Here is a 25,088-nt window from a genome sequence, read left to right as displayed (position 1 = left end):
CCTGTTTTTTGTTCTGTAGATATGTTAAGGTAGCCTTTTGGTATTAACATATCTCATTGTTATTCTTGACAGGTTTTTTTAGGCTTATGATAGGCCTAATGACATTATTAAAAAGCTTCCCTGCTTTCTCCTAATTGCTGCCATGAAAGGGGCAGATAAGGATCCCCGGCCATCCATAACTAGAAGCATGCCTCTCCATATTGTTTGAAGCCATCCAGAAAACATATTGAAAGGTTTCTTCTATTTGAAATGATCATCCTATGCTCTCTCACCAAAGCCGGGGTTGTTTAGAGTCTGTTACAATTTCCCACTGAGAAAATTGCATTCTATGTGACTATTTTCCTTTAAAATTCATAAGCAAGTCAGTGGTTTGTAAAATGCCCTCCTTTCTATAATATTATGATGAAATAACTCATTTACAGCACTTTCAAATCACTTTCACGTTTAATCCTAGTAGTACTATAAGTAAGATCAAGTATCGTTATGCCACTTTCACAGCTGTGATATTGAGGTATGGAGACATTAAGGACCTTGCATAAGATCACAAAGCCTAGAAGTCATAATCTAGGCACTTATCAGTATGCAAGAAATAGAAATTAACATTATCATTAGAACTTCTGTATGGTCATTGCCTAGAGTAGTGTCTGGCATGTAGTAGAATTCAGTAAATAACTTGTTGAATGAATGGATTTTTCTTTTCAGGCATGTATTGATGAAAATTTGGACATGGTGAAGTTTCTGGTGGAGAACAGAGCCAATGTAAACCAGCAGGACAACGAGGGCTGGACCCCTCTTCATGCAGCAGCTTCCTGTGGCTATCTCAACATAGCAGAGTGAGTGAGCCTCAATGCGTCTGGATTATTTATAGGAACAACTTTTATTTCTGTTCTGTCCTTAACAATTTGAATTTCATGAATAGTTATCTCTATTATAAATTACAGAAGCAGGAAGTTGAATTATTTTTTAAAGGAGTAATTGACACTTTGTTTTACATAGCTGCTAAATCCATGTATTTTTAGCTGAAGCTTTTTCACTTGCTTCTATTTTCAGGTAATTCATATTTGCTGGAATATGTAGATGTGGCTTCTGCCCACTGCTTTGTCTAGGTTCACTTTTTGAGCAACTGTAGGTAGGCACATATGTGGGCGGTCCTGGTGATTTTTTTCTGGACTTTTTTGTAAACCCATTTTTTATTGTTTAAAAAATAATCTGTGCTTAATACAAATGAAAGTGGATAATGCCTGGTGTACCAATCACAGAACTCATTTAGCTAATAGCCAAAGAACAAGCCTAAATTTATGGAACAAAGAAAAGGTAGTTATGTGGATACATTTAATAAGACACACAGGTAGCCACTAACTGCCATGACATCGAGTTGCCCCTCCCTTGGGCAGAAAATCCTGACCACATATAAGACATACTAAATAAATGTCTGTTGAATGAAGGAATGATCAGAGAGGTTATTTCTAAATAGGAAAGAGACTTTGGCAGTTGAAAACCTCTTTAAAACAAGGCAATTGAGTATATTCTAGATGAGGGTAAATTTAGATTGACAAGGTGAATTCCCTAAATAAAACCGTGATGTTCTGTGGTTCTTTGAAAATCAGATTGCTCGTTTTAAGGCCCTTTTCAATAATATGATTAGAGCTCCATTACATTTGTCTTATTCAACAGACAGCAGGGAGAATTCTATTGGCTGCTCTCTGGAGACCTGGGAATAGCTTTCCACAGAATCGATTTGCCCAGGTCTCCTGGGGGATGGCAGGGGGATTGGGGAGTGCACCTGTGTCATGGAGTTTGCTATTGAGCCAGGGATGTTCAGTGGGAGAAGTTAAACAAAGGGAGAGTGAGAGCCAAAGAAACATTGGGCAGCAGCATTGGTGTTTGACTGGGCTGCTTGTTCTAAAGAGTGGACGACTGGCTTGGCCCCAAAGCCAACAGAATTGAACAATGCAGTTTTCTTCACTCTTGCTTCCTCACTCTGTTCTAATTTAGTAGTAGTCAGTCACCTCTTCATCTCTCAGGCTGCCCCCTCTTCTTTTCAGTCTCATAGGAAAAGCTCTGATTTTTAGCCTTACCCACCAATGCCAACTTACAATGCTTTAGAGTTAAGATTGTTTCCTGTTAGATACTGATTTTTAATTAAAAATTTTATCTAAGAAACATTTATAGAACATGTTAACCCCTCCTTATTGACATTTGATTATTTGTTCAGGTGGCAAGTTTGTGATTTTTGAGCTACGCCATCTCATTACATTCAAGGACTTCATTTTTTTTCCCCCACTGGAAGGTAACAAGCAGAGCTCATGCTTAGAATTAGGACCACTTGTGTTGGCATTATCCATGGAGTCCCTTTTCCTCTCCTTTTGTGAAACTGAGTTCAGAGAATGATTGTAAGTGCTTTTTTACTGTGGTTTCTTTTTTTATTTTATTTTTTTTTATCTTCATTTTATTGAGATATATTCACATACCACACAGTCATACAAAACAAATCGTACATTCGATTGTTCACAGTACCATTACATAGTTGTACATTCATCACCTAAATCAATCCCTGACACCTTCATTAGCACACACACAAAAATAACAAGAATAATAATTAGAGTGAAAAAGAGCAATTGAAGTAAAAAAGAACACTGGGTACCTTTGTCTGTTTGTTTCCTTCCCCTATTTTTCTACTCATCCATCCATAAACTAGACAAAGTGGAGTTTGGTCCTTATGGCATTCCCAATCCCACTGTCACCCCTCATAAGCTACATTTTTATACAACTGTCTTCGAGATTCATGGGCTCTGGGTTGTAGTTTGATAGTTTCAGGTATCCACCACCAGCTACCCCAATTCTTTAGAACCTAAAAAGAGTTGTCTAAAGTGTGCGTAAGAGTGCCCACCAGAGTGACCTCTCGGCTCCTTTTGGAAACTCTCTGCTACTGAAGCTTATTTCATTTCCTTTCACATCCCCCTTTTGGTCAAGAAGATATTCTCCATCCCACGATGCCAGGTCTACATTCCTCCCCGGGAGTCATATTCTACGTTGCCAGGGAGATTCACTCCCCTGGGTGTCCAATCCCACGTAGGGGGGAGGGCAGTGATTTCACCTTTCAAGTTGGCTTAGCCAGAGAGAGAGGGCCACATCTGAGCAACAAAGAGGCATTCGGGAGGGGGCTCTTAGGTACAACCATAGGGAGGCCTAGCCTCTCCTTTGCAGCAACCGTCTTCCCAAGGGTAAAACCTATGGTAGAGGGCTCAGCCCATCAAACCACCAGTCCCCTATGTCTGTGGTCACGTTAGCAACCATCGAGGTGGGGTAGCCCAATACCCCTGCATTCTCCACAGGCTCCTCAAGGGGGCACTACATTTTTTTTCCTTGTTTTTCTTTTTTTTTTTTTAACTTTCCCTTCTTTTTTAAATCAACTGTATGAAAAAATAGTTGAAAAGAAAACAAACATACAATAAAAGAACATTTAAAAAAGACCATAGCAAGGGAGTAAGAAAAAGACAACTAACCTAAGATAACTGCTTAACTTCCAACATGTTCCTACTTTACCCCAAGAAAGTTACCTAATATAGCAACATTTCTGTGAACTTGTTCCTACTATATCCATCAGAAATTAACAGACCATAGTCATTCCTGGGCATCCCCAGAACGTTAAATAGCTTATCTGTTCTCCTTGGATTATTGTTCCCCCTTCCTTAATTGCTCTCTATTGCTAGTTCCCCTACATTCTACATTATAAACCATTTGTTTTACATTTTTCAAAGTTCACATTAGTGGTAGCATATAATATTTCTCTTTTTGTGCCTGGCTTATTTCGCTCAGCATTATGTCTTCAAGGTTCATCCGTGTTGTCATATGTTTCACGAGATCGTTCCTTCTTACTGCTGCTTAGTATTCCATCGTGTGTATATACCACATTTTATTTATCCACTCATCTGTTGAAAGACATTTGGGTTGTTTCCATCTCTTGGCAATTGTGAATAATGCTGCTATGAACATTGGCGTGCAGATATCTGTTCGTGTCACTGCTTTCCGATCTTCGGGGTATATACCGAGAAGTGCAATCGCTGGATCGAACGGTAACTCTATATCTAGTTTTCTAAGGAACTGCCAGACTGACTTCCAGACTGGCTGAACTATTATACGGTCCCACCAACAATGAATAAGACTTCCAATTTCTCCACATCCCCTCCAGCATTTGTAGTTTCCTGTTTTTTTAATGGCAGCCATTCTAATCGGTGTTAGATGGTATCTCATTGTGGTCTTAATTTGCATCTCTCTAATAGCTAGTGAAGCTGAACATTTTTTCATGTGTTTCTTGGCCATTTGTATTTCCTCTTCAGAGAACTGTCTTTTCATATCTTTTGCCCATTTTATAATTGGGCTGTCTGTACTATTGTCATTGAGTTGTAGGATTTCTTTGTATATGCAAGATATCAGTCTTTTGTCAGATACATGGTTTCCAAAAATTTTTTCCCATTGAGTTGGCTGCCTCTTTACCTTTTTGAGAAATTCCTTTGAGGTGCAGAAACTTCCAAGCTTGAGGAGTTCCCATTTATCTATTTTCTCTTTTGTTGCTTGTGCTTTGGGTGTAAAGTCTAGGAAGTGGCCGCCTAATACAAAGTCTTGAAGATGTTTTCCTACATTATCTTCTAGGAGTTTCATGGTACTTTCTTTTATATGGAGATCTTTCGTCCATTTTGAGTTAATTTTTGTGTAGGGGGTGAGGTAGGGGTCCTCTTTCATTCTTTTGGATATGGATATCCAACTCTCCCAGCCCCATTTGTTGAAAAGACCATTATGGCTCAGTTCAGTGACTTTGGGGGCCTTATCAAAGATCAGTCGGCCATAGATCTGAGGGTCTATCTCTGAATTCTCAATTCGATTCCATTGATCTATATGTCTGTCTTTGTGCCAGTACCATGCTGTTTTGGCAACTGTGGCTTTATAATAAGCTTCAAAGTCAGGGAGTGTAAGTCCTCCCACTTCATTTTTCTTTTTTAGAGTGTCTTTAGCAATTCGAGGCATCTTCCCTTTCCAAATAAATTTGATAACTAGCTTTTCCAAGTCTGCAAAGTAGGTTGTTGGAATTTTGATTGGGATTGCATTGAATCTGTAGATGAGTTTGGGTAGAATTGACATCTTAATGACATTTAGTCTTCCTATCCATGAACATGGAATATTTTTCCATCTTTTAAGGTCCCCTTCTATTTCTTTTAGTAGAGTTATGTAGTTTTCTTTGTATAGGTCTTTTACATCTTTGGTTAAGTTGATTCCTAGGTACTTGATTTTTTTAGTTGCTATTGAAAATGGTATCTTTTTCTTGAGTGTCTCTTCAGTTTGTTCATTTCTAGCATATAGAAACATTACTGACTTACGTGCATTAATCTTGTATCCCGCTACTTTGCTAAATTTGTTTATTAGCTCTAGTAGCTGTATCGTCGATTTCTCAGGGTTTTCTAGATATAAGATCATATCATCTGCAAACAATGACACTTTTACTTCTTCTTTTCCAATTTGGATGCCTTTTATTTCTTTGTCTTGCCGGATTGCCTTGGCTAGCACTTCCAGCACAATGTTGAATAACAGTGGTGACAGCGGGCATCCTTGTCTTGTTCCTGATCTTAGAGGGAAGGCTTTCAGTCTCTCACCATTGAGTACTATGCTGGCTGTGGGTTTTTCATATATGCTCTTTATCATGTTGAGGAAGTTTCCTTCAATTCCTACCTTTTGAAGTGTTTTTATCAAAAAGGGATGTTGGATTTTGTCAAATGCTTTTTCAGCATCTATTGAGATGATCAATTGATTTTTCCCTTTTGACTTGTTAATGTGTTGTAATACATTGATTGATTTTCTTATGTTGAACCATCCTTGCATGCCTGGAATGAACCCCACTTGGTCATGGTGTATGATTTTTTTAATGTGTCTTTGGATTCGATTTGCAAGTATTTTGTTGAGGATTTTTGCATCTATATTCATTAGGGAGATTGGCCGGTAGTTTTCCTTTTTTGTAGCATCTTTGCCTGGTTTTGGTATTAGATTGATGTTAGCTTCATAAAATGAGTTAGGTAGTGTTCCATTATCTTCAATGTTTTGAAAGAGTTTGAGTAAGATTGGTGTCAGTTCTTTCTGGAAAGTTTGGTAGAATTCCCCTGTGAAGCCATCTGGCCCTGGGCATTTATTTGTGGGAAGATTTTTGATGACTGATTGGATCTCTTTGCTTGTGATGGGTTGGTTGAGGTCTTCTATTTCTTCTCTGGTCAGTCTAGGTTGTTCATATGTTTCCAGGAAATTGTCCATTTCTTCTACATTATCCAGTTTGTTGCCATACAGTTGTTCATAGTATCCTCTTACAATTTTTTTAATTTCTTCAATATCTGCAGTTATGTCTCCTTTTTCATTCATTATTTTGTTTATATGGGTCTTCTCTCTTTTTGATTTTGTCAGTCTAGCTAGGGGCTTGTCAATCTTGTTGATCTTCTCAAAGAACCAACTTTTGGTGATATTTATCCTCTCTATTGTTTTTTTGTTCTCTCTGTCATTTATTTCTGCTTTAATCCTTGTTATTTCTTTTCTTCTACTTGGTTTAGATTGGTTTGCTGTTCATTTTCTAGCTTCTTCAGTTGATCCATTAGTTCTTTGATTTTGGCTCTTTCTTCCTTTTTAATATATGCGTTTAGTGTTATAAATTTCCCCCTTAGCACTGCTTTTGCTTCATCCCATAGGTTTTGGTATGTTGTGTTCTCATTTTCATTCGTCTCTATATATTTAGCAATTTCTCTTGCTATTTCTTCTTTAACCCACTGATTGTTTAGGAGTGTGTTGTTTAACCTCCAGGTATTTGTGAATTTTCTAAGTCTCTGATGGTTATTGACTTCTAATTGTATTCCATTGTGGTCAGAGAATGTGCTTTGAATAATTTCAATCTTTTTAAATTTATTGAGGCTTGTTTTATGTCCCAGCATATGATCTATTCTGGAGAAAGTTCCATGAGCACTAGAAAAATATGTGTATCCTGTTGATTTGGGATGTAATGTCCTGTATATGTCTGTTAAATCTAATTCATTTATCAGATTGTTTAGGTTTTCAATTTCCTTACTGGTCTTCTGTCTGGTTGATCTATCTATAGGAGAGAGTGATGTGTTGAAGTCTCCCACAATTATTGTGGAAACATCAATTGCTTCCTTTAGTTTTGCCAGTGTTTCTCTCATGTATTTTGTGGCACCTTGATTGGGTGCATAGACATTTACGATTGTTATTTCTTCTTGCTGAATTGCTCCTTTTATTAGTATGTAGTGGCCTTCTTTGTCTCTCAAAACATCCCTGCATTTGAAGTCTATTTTATCTGAGATTAATATTGCTACACCTGCTTTCTTTTGGCTGTAGCTTGCATGAAATATTTTTTTCCATCCTTTCACTTTCAGTTTCTTTGTGTCCCTGTGTCTAAGATGAGTCTCTTGTATGCAACATATTGATGGTTCATTTTTTTGATCCATTCTGCGAATCTATATCTTTTAATTGGGGAGTTTAATCCATTTACATTCAATGTTATAACCGTGAAGGCATTTCTTGAATCGGCCATCTTATCCTTTGGTTTATGTTTGTCATATTTTTCCCCTCTCTCTATTAATATCCTTTATTGTACCCATACGGAATCTCTTTAGTACTGAACCTTTCTCGAAGTCTCTCTGTCCTTTCTTTGTTTCTCTGTCTGTAGGGCTCCCTTTAGTATCTCCAGTAGGGCAGGTCTCTTGTTAGCAAATTCTCTCAGCATTTGTTTGTCTGTGGAAAATTTAAGCTCTCCCTCAAATTTGAAGGAGAGCTTTGCTGGATAAAGTATTCTTGGCTGGAAATTTTTCTCACTCAGAATTTTAAATATATCGTGCCACTGCCTTCTTGCCTCCATGGTGGCTGCTGAGTAGTCACTACTTAGTCTTATGCTGTTTCCTTTGTATGTGGTGAATTGCTTTTCTCTTGCTGCTTTCAGAACTTGCTCCTTCTCTTCTGTGTTTGACAGTGTGATCAGTATATGTCTTGGAGTGGGTTTATTTGGATTTATTCTATTTGGAGTTCGCTGAGCATTTATGATTTGTGTATTTATGTTGTTTAGAAGATTTGGGAAGTTTTGCCCAACAATTTCTTTGAATACTCTTCTTAGACCTTTACCCTTTTCTTCCCCTTCTGGAACACCAATGAGTCTTATATTTGGACGTTTCATATTATCTATCATATCCCTGAGGTCCATTTCGATTTTTTCAATTTTTTTCCCCATTCTTTCTTTTATGCTTTCATTTTCCATTCTGTCATCTTCCAGGTCACTGATTCATTGTTCAACTTCCTCTAGTCTTGTACTATGAGTGTCCAGAATCTTTTTAATTTGGTCAACAGTTTCTTTAATTTCCGTAAGATCATCCATTTTTTTATTTAGTCTTGCACTGTCTTCTTTATGCTCTTCTAGGGTCTTCTTGATCTCCTTTGTATCCCGTACTATGGTCTCATTGTTCATCTTTAGTTCTTTGAGTAGCTGCTCTAGGTGCTGTGTCTCTTCTGGTCTTTTGATTTGGGTGCTTGGGCTTGGGTTATCCATATCGTCTGGTTTTTTCATATGCTTTATAATTTTCTGTTGTTTTTGGCCTCGTGGCATTTGCTGAACTTGATAGGGTTCTTTTAGGATTTGTAGACCAATTGAAGTCCTTATCTCTAATTTATCAGATCTACAGCTTCGTGGAGTACACTTTCTCTAACTAACCAGCAGGTGGCGTCCACGAGCCACCTGTTCTCCACAAGCCAGTTCTCCCCTGCTTAGCCTTTTTGGTGAGTGGGGGAGTGAGTCTTGTGGGGCCCAATTGGTGTACCAAGCTTGCGTGTGTAGTTGGTGTTGCCCGCCCTGTATGTGGGGCGTGTTTCTAGGCAGTCGGGGAGGGGGGGTGGCTCTAACAATCAAATCTCCCTGGTGATCCTAGAGTTTTAAAGCTGCTGCAATAGTCCAGTCTTTCAGTTCAGTCCTGCCACAGTTTGTCTCTGCCACTGACCCACAATTCCTTGGTATTGGCGTATGGCTCCTGAGACTTGCAAGTGGGCCCCTCTTCCAGGCTGTGCATCCCGGGTCCTCTGTTGAGGGAGGACTGTGCTATGTCACAGGTGAGTGCCGTCCCCCCAGGGCAGTTCTGGGCTGCTGAGCTGTGTAGGGAGGCTCCTAGTCTGCTGAAATGATGGCTGAATGGGGCTTTGTTAATTCACACTGCTCCACCTTCCCAACTCTGGGACAATCAGCTGAGGTTGCAGGGAAGGCTAATGTCCACGCCCAGTTTTGTGGTGTGTGCCTGTTATTTGAAGCACTTCCGTCACACTGGGTTGTCTGGGGCAGCTCTGGGCTATGGGGCTGGTGATGGGCAGGAGTGTTTCCTGTCCACCAGGATGATGGCTGTGAGCGGACACCCCCCTTTTCTTGGGAAGTTGTGGTGTTTAGTGAATTTTCTCAGCCAGTGGTTCATTGCGTTTTGTCTCAGAGCTCTCTTAGTTCTGCTCTTGTCTTGACCTGCCCAAATTGCAAGTCTTTGAAGCTTTCTGTATTGGGCTTCTTAGAGTAATTGTTTTAGAAAAAGAAAAAAGGATTAAAAAAAAAAAAAGGGCCCTCCTCAGAGATCTAAAGGGTTATTGAAATGCTAAGAGACAAAGCAATTAGGGCCATTAAGGAAAGGTCCACAGGGCAGAGAGATCAGCTTTTCTTTGGGATTTGCATATGAGCCTCAGGGCCTGAGCTCTGCCCTTCCCCTTTCTATGTTCACCAGAACTCCAAAAATGCTCTGCTTTTATTTTGGAGTTTTTCGTGTTGTTTTTTTCTATGCCTGTCTCCTCTCTGCTGGGCTGGCTGCTCTCAGATTCTCTGGTGTCTGGTCTCAGTCTATCTATGGTTGGAGTTTGGATCAGTAGAATGAGTTTCCGATAAGGGCTGCCACTGCAGTTCTCCCTTCTCCTTCCCGGAGGTGACAGCCCCTCCTGCCACGGGACTGAGCCTGGCAGGGAGGGGTGCGGGTCCCCTGGCCACAAAAACTTACAGATTTCACTGATCTCAGGAGTTCCACGTTTTCATGAGTGTTGTATGAAGTATGCCCAAAGTCAGATTGCTCTGTGGTGTCCAGTCCACGCAGTTCCTGGCTTTCTACCTACTTTCCTGGAGGAGTAACTAAAACATACAGCTCACCAGTCCGCCATCTTGCCCTGCCTCCTACTGTGGTTTCTTTAATTCATCTGCACATTTCCTTTGGGAATAAATTTAAAACTTGCCAATCTCTTGCCCAAATAAATATTACCTTGACTAAAATGAATCTGTGAGAGTTACTATTTCCTCATACAAATTATTACTAATTGGACATATGTAGGCATGACCAGGAGATAGATGATCTAGACCAGAATCCATTGCAAGGATGTGATGGTGATAGGGATGGCCTTTAATTTCTTTTTCATTATGCATATCATTATTAAGCAGGCTTTGGCTTTAGTGTCATTATTTATTTAATTGCAATATACAGCATTTTTTTTATACATTGGAAAAGGACCCCGTTGTTTATATTATTCATTTTGATAGCTTTATCCCTGGGCCAATTAATAATGTTTTAGATATGATCAGCCCTTGGTCATCTTGTCATTTTCTTTTTGCTTCTTAAAGATATTAAACTTTATACTCTTATTTTCCAAATCTGTAGGAACTTGAACTTTCAAGGGAGAGGAAATGAATAAAAGGCAATCTGACTTTCTGGAAAGAAATCCAAGTACATTCTATTTTATGTTCCATGATGACCTTTTTTGTCTCATATTTGAACTCAGTATACTAATATCAAAAAGGAAAGGTTTAGAGGTTATTTTTTCATCACTTTAATTTGAGTTCAAGCTTACTGCTGGTTATCTGGATATTACCAATAAGTTCTTAATAGATACAGAAAATTGACCCAAAAAGTTCAGCATTTAGTTTGACTTTATAGTTTATTGGGATGCTAATTTATTGAGTTTACCAATACATTTCATTTTCTTTTTTTCTCCTTTGGAATAGTGTCAAAAAGATCTTATTTCAGTGATGAGATAGGAAGAACAGAAAGGCTTTATTTTCTAAGGGCCCTATTAATTGAGCTAATGAGTGTTTCTGAGCTTTTGGCAATTAATGAGGATTCTCAGGGGTAAAGGAAACATTGCCTCATAGGATGACATTTATTCTTAATGAGGTAAAAGAGCAAAACTAAAGAGTTTTGTTTATTTTTTCCTAAAAATGCTTTAGGAAGGTAGTCTGACTTAATTATTGTTTCTGATTCTTGGAGAGCCAGATTACTTTCTAGAAACAAGTCTTCCTGGTCATGGGCCCAAGAACATGTCAGAAAAGGGAAAAGCAGGGGTCTGCATTCTTGGTTACATTGTGCCTGAGCCAATAAGGGATGGAGTAGATATCAGAGCAGAGTAGTTAAGAGGTTTCATTTAATTCCAACAATATTTATGGAATGCCAAGATAAAAGAGAAAGTGTCAGTTGCCAGGGCGGTGTTAGCAATAAGGAGGACTGTTGTTGCCCTCAAGTAGCTTTCCTCCTGAGACACTGGATGTATAGGGTACTGTGTATGTCATGACAGGTCCAGAGTTAGTGCTGGGGGGCAGATAAAGGGAGGAGAGAGAGAATGCAGTTGGCAAGAACAGGCAAAGGCTTCATGAAGGCAACAAGCATATCAAATGGACTTGAAACCTGAAGGATTTCTAAAATGAAAAAGAGAAAGGAGGGTGTTTCGTTAAGTTAGAGGAAACAACTTTAGCTGTCAAAGAAAACTGGTAAGAGTAGGATATGTTTGGAAATAGTAAGTGGTTCAATTTAAGTTAAGTATAAGGTATAATTCAATCCAGCAAACATTTATTGAGTGCTCACTAAGCACATAATGTGCATTTTGACTTTTCATGGTGGGGGAGGTGTAGCTGAATGTTCTTTTGGTCTGAGGGAGAGGAACCAGAAGAGAGGAGCTCAGTACTGAAATATGTGAAAAGAAGGGGTGATTGATGGAGGGAAGACTGATCCTTGATAGGATTAAGAGAATGGCTATAGGGAGATGGCTTTGGGATTGAATAAGGTCTGTCTTCCTCTGAGACTGGGAGGGAAGGGGGAAGGTGGGTGAAAATTAGATGAATTGTGAAAGCCTTTGAGCTTTGTATATGAGGAATTGATATATAAATTAACAAATATTTATTGAGGCCCTATTATGCCAGGCACTGAAAAAGCAAAAACTTGGTCTTAATCCAATCCCTGCTGATTTTTCCTCCTCTCTCAACTCCTTGAATGCAGTGACCATATATATTGATTTTTATTTTTTTTATCTCCTGCAATGTCTAAAATGTGGTACTTTGAACATAGTAGGGGGCAGTAAACATTTATTGAATTGATGAATGGATTGAAGTCTAATTTGAATACTTTTTCTTTCCCTTTTAAAGACTTCTGAGTATTTGATAGAACCCCCAGCATTATTAGAGTTCTCACTGTCCCACATCTCATGAAAAATTAACTGCACTTGACGTGAAAAGATGGAGGCCATATGCCATTTGCCAGCTCTGTGATTTCAAGGAAATTACTTAACATGTATTAGCCTCAGTTTCTTAAAGTGAAGCTGATATACCCACACTGCCTACTTCGTAAAGTTGTTGACGACTCATGATCAAATTTTATGTGAAAGCACTCTGAAAATAAAAAAGGATCCATATAAGTTATTGAAATGATCACACCCTTCTTTTTCAGGATCAAGTCTTGTATTTAGATTTAGAATCTGACTATTTAGCATTTTAATGTTTTTTTCTTCAGTAATTTACTTTCCTCTTCGAGTGCAGAAAATTTCATGTAGGTGACTGGCTGAAGGGAGACTATCGTGGAGGCGTAATTTAGGCAGATTCATGCAAATTTTGAAGCACATTTTCTTCTTCTGTTTTCATACCCACACTGCTTAATAAACCCCAGTGTGGCATTGGGAAAGTGTTGTTGGAATTGTTTCTTTTTTCTTTTTTTTTTTTAAATAAACTTTATTTTTAGAGGAGTTTTAGGTTTATAGAAAAATGACAATGTACCGAGTTCCTGTATGAGATTTACTTCTTTATGTAGTTTCTGAGAATTCTCTTTTATTCCCAACGTTACAAGTGCAGTAAGTCCTTTTGGAAACCTGTAACCGAGAGATGGTGGGTGAGTTTTAAAGACTTCTTGCTTTTGTTATGGTATTCAGAGAGCTTTTTGCTAACCGCTGGAGGTGAGAGGGTGGGGATTAGCAAAATGAGTGTGAAAGAAATCCTGTTGGTTGCCATTGCTTTTGTCAGAATATGGAGAAGGCACCAGTCCTAATTTTTGAAAGCTAATGGACTTAGAAGTTAATACTGGAACACCTTATCTGGGACCATGCTTAAACCCCAAAACAGAGACCTTGCTCTGCATGGAACCCCAGATTCATGAATATAAATCGATGTTAGACTGGCTGAGATAATGTTGATCCTGGGTCTTGTTTGCGTAGGTATTTCCTTAACCATGGAGCCAGTGTGGGTATTGTGAATAATGAAGGCGAAGTCCCCTCTGACCTTGCGGAAGAGCCAGCCATGAAGGATCTTCTTCTGGAGCAAGTAAAGAAGCAAGGTAACCTAAGCAATCAGAGGGAGACAGGAGAGACTCCCCAACACTGCCACTTATTTTTAAAAAATCTATTTGCTGTATAGAACTTCTCATTATCACATGACTGGAGAGGGTTAAATATTTCTGTAACAGCATTTGTCATCAATCACCAACATCATGAATCCTCTTAATAACTTACACAAATACAGGCCAGATGCCAAAAGGATGATCAGTTATTTCTCGTTGTTTTTATTCTGAGGTTATATACCCATCTCATAGTTAGGAGTGACCCCATCATTCTTTGATGATACAGGTTCAAAGACTGATAAGGAATGTAAGCATTTTTTTGCTATATGTACATGGCATTGGATTTTGCTGCACATTGTAGAGTCCAAAGAAAGGATGAGATATGGTTTAAGTTTGAGTATTTACCAAATTGAGTTTATGGCTTTGCATTTTTCTCCTGATGAGAACTAAAAGAGGCACTGGTAAAGATATTTTTATAACTTTTGAAATGATCTTTAACTGTGCTAAACCATGAAAGTTATTCTGGCAGTTTGTTAAGGTAAAGAAGCTAACTTAAAAGAATAAACTCTAAAAATGCTTATTCTGTTTTATTTTATATTTTCAGAATAATCTGTTTCAGAGAATAGGGTAGGATTCTCCTACTGGAGTTTCTCTGAGTTATTTTAATTTAAAAATATGAATAACACCAGGCAGATAGCAAGGAGGACAGGACAGGTCTTGGGAAGTCTGCTGGAACCACCACAAAACTGTGGGCATGATTGGCAGTGGTTTTTTAGTCTTTCTCCCTTACTATCTTAACACCACAGTCCACAGTTCATCCCAAAGGTCTTAACTCCATTGATCTTTCCTGCTATGATCCTTTAGAACAGGTAGGGCCAAATCTGGCCATGCTTTTGCAATACAGCAGGGTTGAGTGATGGACTGAATGGTCCACAAAGCTGAAAGTCTTTAATATCTGGCCCTTTATAGTACATGTGCCAACCCCTGCCTTAATAATGTTCTAGGGCAGTCACTGTTTCCACTGCCTTCCTGTGTCTAGTTTGTGCTCTATTGAAAACTTGTATGCTAAATTTACCATCCAGTCTTACTTGGTCTTTTCTCCTAAGACTTTCTTTATAATTTACAAATACTGCCCCCCCCCCTTTTTTTTATCAAGCTGAGTTTTAAAAAACAGTTTTGATTTGAGAAATCACTCTTTTTATTTTGATAGCTGACTCTTTTCAATCAAGGAGCATACTCTTTTTAACAGTTTTATTCACATACCATACAATTTATTTTAAGTGTACAATCAGTGACTCCTGTTATAATCACATAGTTATGCATTCACCACTATTTGCAGCACTTTTAACTCTTCATTGTATGCATTTCTGGTTTGTTCTAAGTCGGTTATCCCTTTAACCCTATCCATCTCCCCAAATCAGACAGATAATGTCTAGATAGTTCACTGGTTCTCATTTTGAGAAGTGAGTTGGAAGGGGGCAGATAAAGGCTGCTAATTGGTTTAAAACTCTTTGGGTATGTTTACTTTTAGGACGTTTCATTATTTTATATAATGGGGAATGCCCCTTACCCCCTTTCACTGGAACAAATGTTGGAGAGTTGTTGGCTAAAGGAAAAGCCCTTGGAATTCCTCCATGTTCTAAACAAAATTTACGTTCTCTTTGAAGCAGACTGATTTTTTAACTGCATATCACCTACCACTGGTTATAGTGTGGGACTCATCTGCTCTGGATTACATAGGCCAGTGTATTTCCCTACATATGGAAATGAACTTTAGAAGTACTTGGTTTTTAAAGTATGTCGTACCTGAAACCAAGATTCTTGATCCCAGCCTTATGGGGTAGTGAGTAGAAAAGAACAACAGACAGGGACCCAGGACGTCAGAGTTCTAATGACAGCTCTATCACTAATGTGTTAGGTGGCATTTGATCTTTTTATGTTTATTTTCTCAGCTATTAAATGGGGATAGTAATATCTATTTTATTTACTTCAAAGGTTTGTTGGGAAACTAAAATGATGTAACTTATCAAAGGACTTTGAAAAGTTTAGTTCTATATAAATGTCATAATGTAAAAACTATGTCCCTTTTGGTCTTTGTGTTCTATTGAAAACAATTGTAGATGTGTTCCCCGAATGAATCTGCCATCATATAATATTTAACCCAATGATTTAACATTGGTAAGACCACTAACGTGTACAAATACTGTTGCTCTTTTAAATGAAAAGTACATTTGATGAATCCCCAATTTGATGACTAAGCTCTTGTTTGTGGTTATATTTATGATATATTTTGAATCTAAGGAAAACATCCTGACATACTTAAGTGGACTTTTAGTAATGCTGGCTATCTGGTATCTGGTTTCTGTAGGTGTCGATCTAGAGCAGTCAAGAAAAGAAGAAGAACAACAGATGTTGCAGGATGCCCGCCAGTGGCTCAACAGTGGAAAAATAGAGGATGTGAGGCAGCCTCGTTCAGGGGCTACAGCTCTTCATGTGGCTGCTGCCAAGGGCTACTCTGAGGTCCTCAGGTACTGTCAATTTACACCAAATAGGAGTTTGATTGACTGGGAGAAGATGGATTGGGTTTTGGAAGCAGGGGGTGAATTAGATTTTCAACCATGATGTGTTTCCTTATTATTTTGTTTGTTTCTTCTCTGGTCGTGCAGTCTTCTCTCACCTTTTGTTGGTATTCATCCATGGACAGTTCCCTTTCCTCCTATCACCCCTGTAACTTCTCACTGAAATGTATGGTGTCAAACAGAGTTGAGGCACACTGGCCTACAAGGTGACCTTACAAGACCTCTCTTCCAGCTGTATGATTTGTCATTAAGTGTCTGCAACCTCCTCCTTTTGTGACCTGTAATATGGACAGACTAGTGATCATTTTGGGCCTCTTTGGAGTTAGGTCATTTCTTTGGGTTCATAAGATTAATTAAAACAGACCCTGAGAATTCAGTGTCCAGCTAGGGTAACATGGTCAGACTTATATGAGGGATTTGGACTCTACAATTCTACCTGTTCCGTTTTTCCTCATATTACATCTTGCTGTTGGTACTTAATGTTGACAGGCTTTCCCAAATACATAGGTGCTAAAAGCATTGTTTTTGGAATTGTTGCTGGACTCTTCCAGTGCTTCATGTTCCACCTAATATGAGGTTTCTAATAGAGGTGGCAGTATATTGGTACTCCATTTCTCCCTGAGAGTTTTTAAAAAGTCACTGTGCTCAATTCTTGGAAGGAATCTGGAGACCCATGATTTAGATAGCCTCAACCAGTCCAGTGCAGTTTGGGGTTTCAGGAGTCAACTCTTTCCTCCTTCATGCACACAAGCTAGATTATAGCTTTATAGTTAGCAAGAACCCGCTGCAAATACCCGCTGCAGAGTTAGAGATATGAGAGTCTACGGTAAACATACGGTATCCTGGAAAGACCAACCGGAAAGCTAGTTGGTAAAATACCCTGAAGAGAATTGAGTTCTCATTTTGTATGTTACTTTTTCCCTACATTGGAAAATGGAAAAAACTTAGAATTGTATGATGAGGTTTATTGAATTAGGCTTTGATTGATCTCAGATATCGAAAACACAGCTTTCTACACACTTCTCTGGTGTAACATGAGTGTGCCTAGGAAATATTATGTGACATTTTAGAGAAAATTGGTAAATAGCTATGATTGGTCCTCAAAGTATCACAGGAGCTGTGATTCAGTGCCATAATCTATCATTAAGGTGATGGTTTATTTGGCAGAAAAATATAATATAGAGGAGATAAATGTCTTGTTTGGGGCTTTCTTAGGCTTTTGATTCAGGCTGGCTATGACCTCAATGTTCAGGATCATGATGGCTGGACTCCCCTCCATGCTGCTGCACACTGGGGAGTGAAGGAGGCTTGCTCCATCCTGGCAGAAGCACTCTGTGACATGGATATCAGGAACAAACTGGTTAGTGAGCCTGACCCTCCAAAAGGGCGTTGAGATTCATGGCTGGGTCTCTAGAACAAAAGGCTTAAAGTCTTTTGAATGGACATGTTGACTGTTGACTGCCCTGTTAGCTATAGTGCTGGGTTCCCTCCCCCCACCCCCTCACCTTTTATCAAAACAGAGATATATTTGCAATGTAAAATAAAACTCCACTGACCTAGCCTTCAGACTGACTCTGTTTATATTGAAGGCCCTGCAACAAGCAAAGAAACGGGATAAAGATATTTGCTGAATGTTTTGCTCTTGGCAAAAAATGAGCTGTGGGAGGAGCCTATGGCTATATCTATGGCGAGGTGTGAAAGCTTTTACTTATTTTTTAATTCAAAGACTTTAACAGCTGAGCTCCATTCATATGAGTAATTAAAAAAACAAAGATTCTTGGTTTGCCTGAAAAATAGTGTTATTCTGCCTCACTTCAAGCAACTTGGAAGCCTTGGAACTCCTATCCATATAGCTACTGATTTTCTAGGAGTCCAAAGACATGCCCTTTAATTAGGTGTTCTTATCTGCCTTCCATCTCTCCTGAACCCAAGTTCAGTCTCAGTCCATGAATCAGGGTTCTTAGTGTGCAGATGTTTACTAAAAGAGATAACCTCCTTAATTGCCCTTCTCTCTCTTAAAGGGAGATGATTTCTGTGGCTTAATCTTTAGTGCGCACGTACTCTGGAGCTCCTGAGGTTTCTAAGAATGCGTTATTGAACTTATCATAACAAGTAAGACCGTTTTAAAACAGGTACAAGCAGAAATTTCAATTGATAATTTGCCAAGAGACAATAAGTATTAGAAATGGGGTGGTGATTTCCTCAGTACTGTTTTACAAAATAAAACTCTTTATTTAAGGATTTGCTGTTTTTGGTTGTTTCCTCTGTGATAAATGATAATGTAGGGTAGATTAGTCAGGGAATCAGCTATCACTGGAATCAAAGGCAGAAAATGAACATTGAGTAGTTCCCTGATAAAATTTAGTCACTTGATTGCTGCTTATGTTTTCTATCACTGATGGTGCCCCTTTTCTGTATCAGGGTCAGACACCATTTGATGTGGCTGATGAGGGTCTGGTGGAGCACTTGGAGATGCTTCAGAAGAAGCAGAATGTGGTGAGTCTCTGATTGATGTTTTTAAGGCTTTTGTAACAGTTTGCAATTCACTTCAGGCATCCCAATCACTTGCTTTAGTTATGTCTCTGCTGAGAGCTCAAATGGACATATCTGCATTCCAGAGATGGTAATTATTCCCTTCAGGGACTATCAACAGTCTGTTAGAAGAAAATATCCCAGAAACTATTGCTGTTAAAGTTTACTTATTATAAAATGCCTTCAAGCAGCCAACAACAATAAAACTAATAATTATTACCCTGGAATTCTAGAAAACGGTTGTGATGTGTTTAAGTAGGAGTTGTTTTCCAAACGGGGTTCCAGGGTAGAGAACATATCACAGCTTGGTTTTCTTTTTCCCCTTATTGACTAAAAGGATATCTTTATTTGAAGTACACTGATTAGAGAGAGGACTGTATTTCTTTCTTAAAAAACAAACACACACACAAAACCAAAGCTCTCATATGGTAGTTGGACTTTACTTGGTCAGTGATTCATATTTATTCCAGATTCATCTAATATCCATAATTCAAAACTGGTTGCATGTGCCATTCTGTTTGGAGAGCTGTGCAAGAGAACTCATAAGTATTGGTACCCATGTACATATTACATAATGGAAAAACCTACCAATGAGTAATTCACATTTTTTTATCCATAAATGGGGTGAGTGATCTGGGTGAGGAGAATAAAGATCAATGACATTAGAGGTTTCAGAATTCCCTGTTTGAACAGGGTATGACAGAAAAATTCATTGGCTTTATTTTGTTTTTTCCTTTTGTATGTGCTGTGGCTCAAGGTATGTGAACTCAAATTTAGGACAAATGTGTGAAATTTAGAGCAATTTTGAATGAAAGAACTATATAGCTCAGTGATGGCACAAGTCAACCATATCTAACCTCATGTGTGTTCAGCATCATGTCTGGACTAGTGAAGCAAGATCCTTGTTACTTTAAGGCTCAGTGGAAAAGTCACATACATCAAGTTCAGAATTTATGCTTCTTTTTTTTCTTTTGGTGAACAATCAGCATCACTAAAAGCTGGGACTTTCCAAATACACTATCAGTGCTTTTACTTAGCAACAACAGCTTTTCTAACTTTTGTCTTAAATTTTGTCTTAACCAAGACAAAATGTATACTTGGTTATGTTTTGTTGTTTTTAAAAATTTTTTATCCTGAAATAATTTTTAGACTCACATAGAAGTTACAGAAATAGTACAGAGAGATTCCATATATTCTTTACCCAGAATTGTTAAGTTTTTAAACATAAATAGCATCTTCATTAAATAGCATTTTTATACTAATGGGAATGGTGTTTGTCTTTGCCCCTGCATACGTTGGGGTACAGGCATATTAATAAATTTTACCTAGAGCATGCAAATAAATACCAGACAATTTTCTCTAAGGGCTTATTTCCCATTTAGTACCTTTCTTTTCTTTAGAACCATTGCCAACTTATTTTAGTATATGGGTCATGAAGAATTCTTTCAAATTTCCTTCTGGCTTTTTATCCTTCAGAAGTTAAGCTTTTTTGGAAGATTGGGTTTGGATATTTGATAGGAATAGTTTTAGTGAAGCTCTAAAACCATGGTTTTTCTCTTCTGTCTTCTTTCTCTTCTATGTTCTGTCTTGGATTTTTGTCTTTTATTATCTTTTAAGGATACTCAACTGATGTCTCTCTTTTTCTCAGTCCCACCCTCTTTGTTATTGGTCCTGTCTTCTTCAGAATGACAATATCATTTTGAGTTCTTCCCATTAAAACTGATTTTTCACTAATAGTCAACTTCTCTCTGTTTTCTCAATTACCAGCTTCGAAGTGAAAAAGAGACACGGAATAAACTTATTGAGTCAGACCTGAACAGCAAGTTGCAGAGTGGGCTCTTTAAGAAGTAAGATATTTGGGGCTTGAAAAATGGGATGAGCTCTGCTATATGAGTGTGTATTTGTGTGTGTCATAGCTTGAGACTATAGTAAAAAAAAAAAAACTGTGTGTTTGACTTGAGCTAAATGCTCTTTAAACATATGGGGATGTTTGAGGGACAGGAAGGTAGCATTAATGCATGGGGGATACATTGAAGATGGTGAAAGTGTTTTAAAGTTGGAAACTGATAAGCAAGACTTGATGCAGTCTCTTTTTTCCTAGCTTTGGGATCGTTAGTCCCTACTGTTCCCCTTGCTGTACTGTAAGCTCAGGGTCCATGTCTGTTTTATATAGCCATGCCTAACATGATTCCTGGCATGTCATAAACACACAGTAAATATTTGTTAGATGAATTTTTAAAATATTTACCAGTCCATTATCATCAGGAGGTATAGCTTTCCTTTTTCTATGGATTAAACAGGCCAGATCTTCTAAAGTTATACTCTAAAGATGACTGCTAAATCTTAGTCTGCAAAAAAACCAAGAAGAACACAGATGTAAAGGATTTTCAAGTTTGTTATTGCTACTACATATAGGTTTATAGACTCATTGCACTTATACACCTGATTGTCACTGAACTTAAAGATTTTATCTTCATTTTAGCAAAGAGAAGATGCTATATGAGGAGGAAACATCAAAGTCCCAAGAAACAGAGGAAGAGAACAAGGAATCCAGCAGCTCCAGCTCGGAGGAGGAGGAAGGTGAAGATGATGCTTCAGAGTCAGAAACTGAGAAGGAGTCAGGTAATGCAAAGATGTTCGGAGCAGAGATCCTTCTGTTTCCCATAGCGTGAGGAGATCACTGCTTATCAGAGAGCCAGCCAAGCTCAAGAAGACCCCAAAAATAACTTTAGTTTCCAAGGATGGGATATGAAATTGCTAGTGAAAACTTAGTTGTATGAGCTCTGAGCTATGTTGGAACATCCGTATGCTGAGTCTGAGGAAGTGAGATCTTACAGAGGCACTTTTGGTCAAATACCTTCAACCATCTGGTGAAAATTTGCATTTAGTTCTCAGGTATGACCGAGTCTCTAAAAAGAATCCTAAAATCTTTTTTTTTTTCTCATTACATGATGTTCCTTCAGTTCCTCAGTGGGGGATTGAGGAAGGAACAAAATCATATTAACCTTTATGACCATTAGAAATAACATACACATCATATAAAGCTTCTTGAATTTATTATAAGGCAAGACAGGAGCCCAAGCAGTGAGGTGCTGAACATGGTCAAACTAACAAGCCATAACATGGCCCATAGATTTTGGTATATAGTTAGGCAAACATTGAGAAAAGTAATACTGGGTTTTCCTGAGTAGCGGTTTGACTGCAACAGAATAGTTCTCATAAATAATTGGAAGTTAATAATAAACTAAGGTCTTACAGTACATGTGCCCTGCATTCATTCGTTCACATAGTATCCCTTCAGATTTGAGTCCACAAGAAGATGAGATGTTTCTAGCTGAAAGTTCAAGTTAGAGAGGAAAGGGTCATATATTAATTTAGTAATGGAGTCTGTGTTTTCCTCTGATCTCTGCCACAGCTGGCCTACCTGTAATGAAGATACTTAGTTCTCTCCATTGCTTGGGCTTTAGCTCCATGGCTTTGCTGACATGATTTTTTCCAATTATGGGAGAATTCTGCCCTTCTTCGTGTCTCAGTCTCTGAGGCTCATTGAATGTCACCAAAGGAAATTAGAGACCTTCAGTTCTATGGAGAAGACAGGCACCAGCTAAGTTTGCAGTATAGAAGATGACCTTTTATTCATTGAGACTTGAATTTCCATTATTAAATAAGCACGGCTTGCTCTGGAAATGCTACTGTAGTACCTGCCAAAATTCATAAATGTGCATCTTTTTGATATTTAAAAAAATATTTGTGGAGTAACTTACATTCCTAGGCTTTAATTACTGTCTGCAATTAATATCTGGGCCTACTCTATGCCAGATCACTTTGTGAGCTACCAAGGTATCAGAGGAATGGGAGAGAACTGCTTTGGACTACCATAATTGCTTTGAGATACATACCCCTGCCTCAGGTCTCTTGTTCCCTATGGCTTATCTCCAATTTCCTACCAGAGTAAAACACACACAGCACCCTTTTTAGCATGCTATAGCTCTGTTGAAAAACCTTTTATGACTACCTACCCTTCTTCATCTTTGCCTGCAAAGTAAATCCCAAACCCCATATCTTTGTTTTCAAGGCCTGTCATAATTTAGCTCTAGCTGAACTTTCTAATGCTATACATAGGTAAGGACATATAATAGCCAAACTGCATTGCTTGATTTCTTCAAACATGCCCTGAGCTTTCCTACCCCTGAACCATTTTTTGTGCCTTAGAATTCATTACAGGCCATCAAATGCTTGTTGACTGATTCTGTTGGAAGCTGTAGGATCTACCAGATTGAAGAAGTCTCTCTTTAGGTTTTCTTGGCACAGGAGGCTGAAAAGGAATGGACCCACTTTACTGTTCTCCCACCCCATGGTAATTGCTCTCCTATTCATGTCCCTTGGCACTCTATACTTATCTATTATAGCACTCATCATTTTGGCTGGAAACTCTGGGTTTGCCATTGTATTCCAAGGTCTCAGCACAATGCCTGGCACATGACAGACATTCACATTCATTAAATGTTTTTTGTTGACTATATCTAGTAGGGAAATATGTAGGTATATATGTAACTAAAATAGATGTTACATGAGAGGTGTAGTCAGTGATGGTAACAAATAAGAAAGATTATGTTTCACTTGGAAGATTATAACAGCACTTTATATTTGTATAGTGCTTTTTACTTTGCAATGCACATAAACATTTTTATTTAATCCTCATAACCACTCTGAGGTATGTATTTTTATTAGCACTTTTTACAATGAAAAATTGACACTACAGGAGGTGAGGTAAATTAGGCTTCATAACTGGCAAGTAGCATACCTGAGATCCTAACCTTGATCTGAATATATGAGGAGTAGTACAGGCAGAGTGAAATGTGGAAATTATCTGCATAACAAGTGAGAGCTAAAGCTGTGGAAAAGCAGGAGATCCCCAAGGGAGAAATTACAGAGAAAAGTACAAAAAAGAACCTTGGAGCATGTTGTGTTTCAGAAGTGAAGTGGAATCAGTGAAGGAGGCAAAGAAGGAGGTGGTAAGACAGGTTGAAAAAACCGGGATATGTATCTCTGCATCAGAGAAGTCAAGGCAGGAGTGAGAATGGAGAGGTCAAGGAAGATACAGCAATTAGTAAATCACTAGTAATCTTTAAGAGAGCAGTTTCAAAAGATTGGTGTAGGCAAAAGTCAGATGGTTCCAACACATTTCCCTAATCATTCCTGCAGTTCCCTGCCAATTGAAATTTTACTTGTGTCTCAAAGCCCAGCCCAAATCAAATTCCTTTATGAAGCCTTATCATGATAACCTCTCTCTGCTGACTTCTATTGCTGTCTGTTTAAACCACTTTTATATTATTTATTTCATACTAGTTAGTATTAGAATTATTTCTGTTTTGTCCCATCTCCTCTGTTCTTCCCCTCCAGCAAGCTTCTAAAGAACTTGAAATGTATTATTTGTCTTGTTTATCTCTCTGTCTCTTGTAGTTCCTAGCACAAGGCCTTCTACGTGGTAGGTACTCACTAAATATATGTTGAAAGAGTGTGGGGAAGTGGATTTACATCTAAACCTTTCCAAATAATGCTTGGCAGTACATAAATATGTACCCAACAAATATTTGTTGAATCCATTTATCCTGTTTTTAAAGGTCCATAGATACAATCTCATAAAATGACAGTTTTCATGTGTTGTACATATAAATGATGTAAGTAAAAAATATTAATTACATTTTGAGGTGAATGTAAGCTGTTTGATTTGGATTTCTATTTTTCCCCTTTTATTTATTTGTTAGACTTAAATATTTGGTGTATCAGTGATCTATGTCTGCATAACAAACTATCCCAAAACTAAGTGACTTAAAACAATGACTATATACATGCACCTAATTCTATGGGTTGGCAATTTGGGAAGGGTTCAACTGGGGTGGCTTTTCTCTACTCCACATGGTACATCTTGGCTGTCTCATGTATTTGCGGCTAGTTGGTAAGTTAGCTGGGGACTGGCTTGTCTTAGACAGCCTTACTCATTACTCGTCTTGCTGGTGGTTGGCTGGGGTGCTAGGGGCAAGTGAGCCATGTGTCTCTTACCATCACACAGCCAAGCCCCTGCTTCTTCACATGGACTCTAGATTCGAAAGAGAGAGAGAGCAAGGCTCAGTATACAAGCATTTTTCAAGCCTTTGCTTGTGTCACATTTGCTAATAATGTCCCAGTGGCCATAGCAGATCACATGGCCAAGCTCAAAGTCAATATGAGAGGGCCCTGTACAAGGGTATGGATTCAGGGAGGCATGACTGATTGGAAGCTATTGCTGTAACATCTGTCACACTTGGCCTGTGAAGTGGATTACTTGGGGAGGGATATT

At 38.4% G+C, this 25,088-nt stretch overlaps 1 protein-coding gene across 5 annotated transcripts in view; it reads left to right on the top strand.

Annotated features, from left to right (window-relative positions):
* PPP1R12B (protein phosphatase 1 regulatory subunit 12B) overlaps positions 1–25,088 on the top strand; it is a 264,369-nt gene that overhangs the window by 77,414 nt on the left and 161,867 nt on the right. For all 5 annotated transcript variants that reach the window (XR_005215124.1, XM_037825034.1, XM_037825038.1 and 2 more), the window contains exons 2-8: positions 703–833; positions 13,516–13,634; positions 16,006–16,165; positions 17,432–17,576; positions 18,638–18,712; positions 20,516–20,595; positions 21,231–21,370. Coding sequence is in view for 4 of the 5 variants with exons in the window: in XM_037825034.1 (XP_037680962.1) it covers positions 703–833; positions 13,516–13,634; positions 16,006–16,165; positions 17,432–17,576; positions 18,638–18,712; positions 20,516–20,595; positions 21,231–21,370 (850 nt within the window). In the remaining variant the exon portion in view is untranslated. The remainder of the gene's footprint in view (positions 1–702; positions 834–13,515; positions 13,635–16,005; positions 16,166–17,431; positions 17,577–18,637; positions 18,713–20,515; positions 20,596–21,230; positions 21,371–25,088) is intronic.

The sequence above is a fragment of the Choloepus didactylus genome, chromosome 2, assembly GCF_015220235.1.
Source record: "Choloepus didactylus isolate mChoDid1 chromosome 2, mChoDid1.pri, whole genome shotgun sequence".
Lineage (NCBI taxonomy): Eukaryota > Metazoa > Chordata > Mammalia > Pilosa > Megalonychidae > Choloepus > Choloepus didactylus.
The sequence above is the reverse complement of the archived record's forward strand: the minus strand, read 5'-3'. Positions and strand labels throughout refer to the sequence as shown.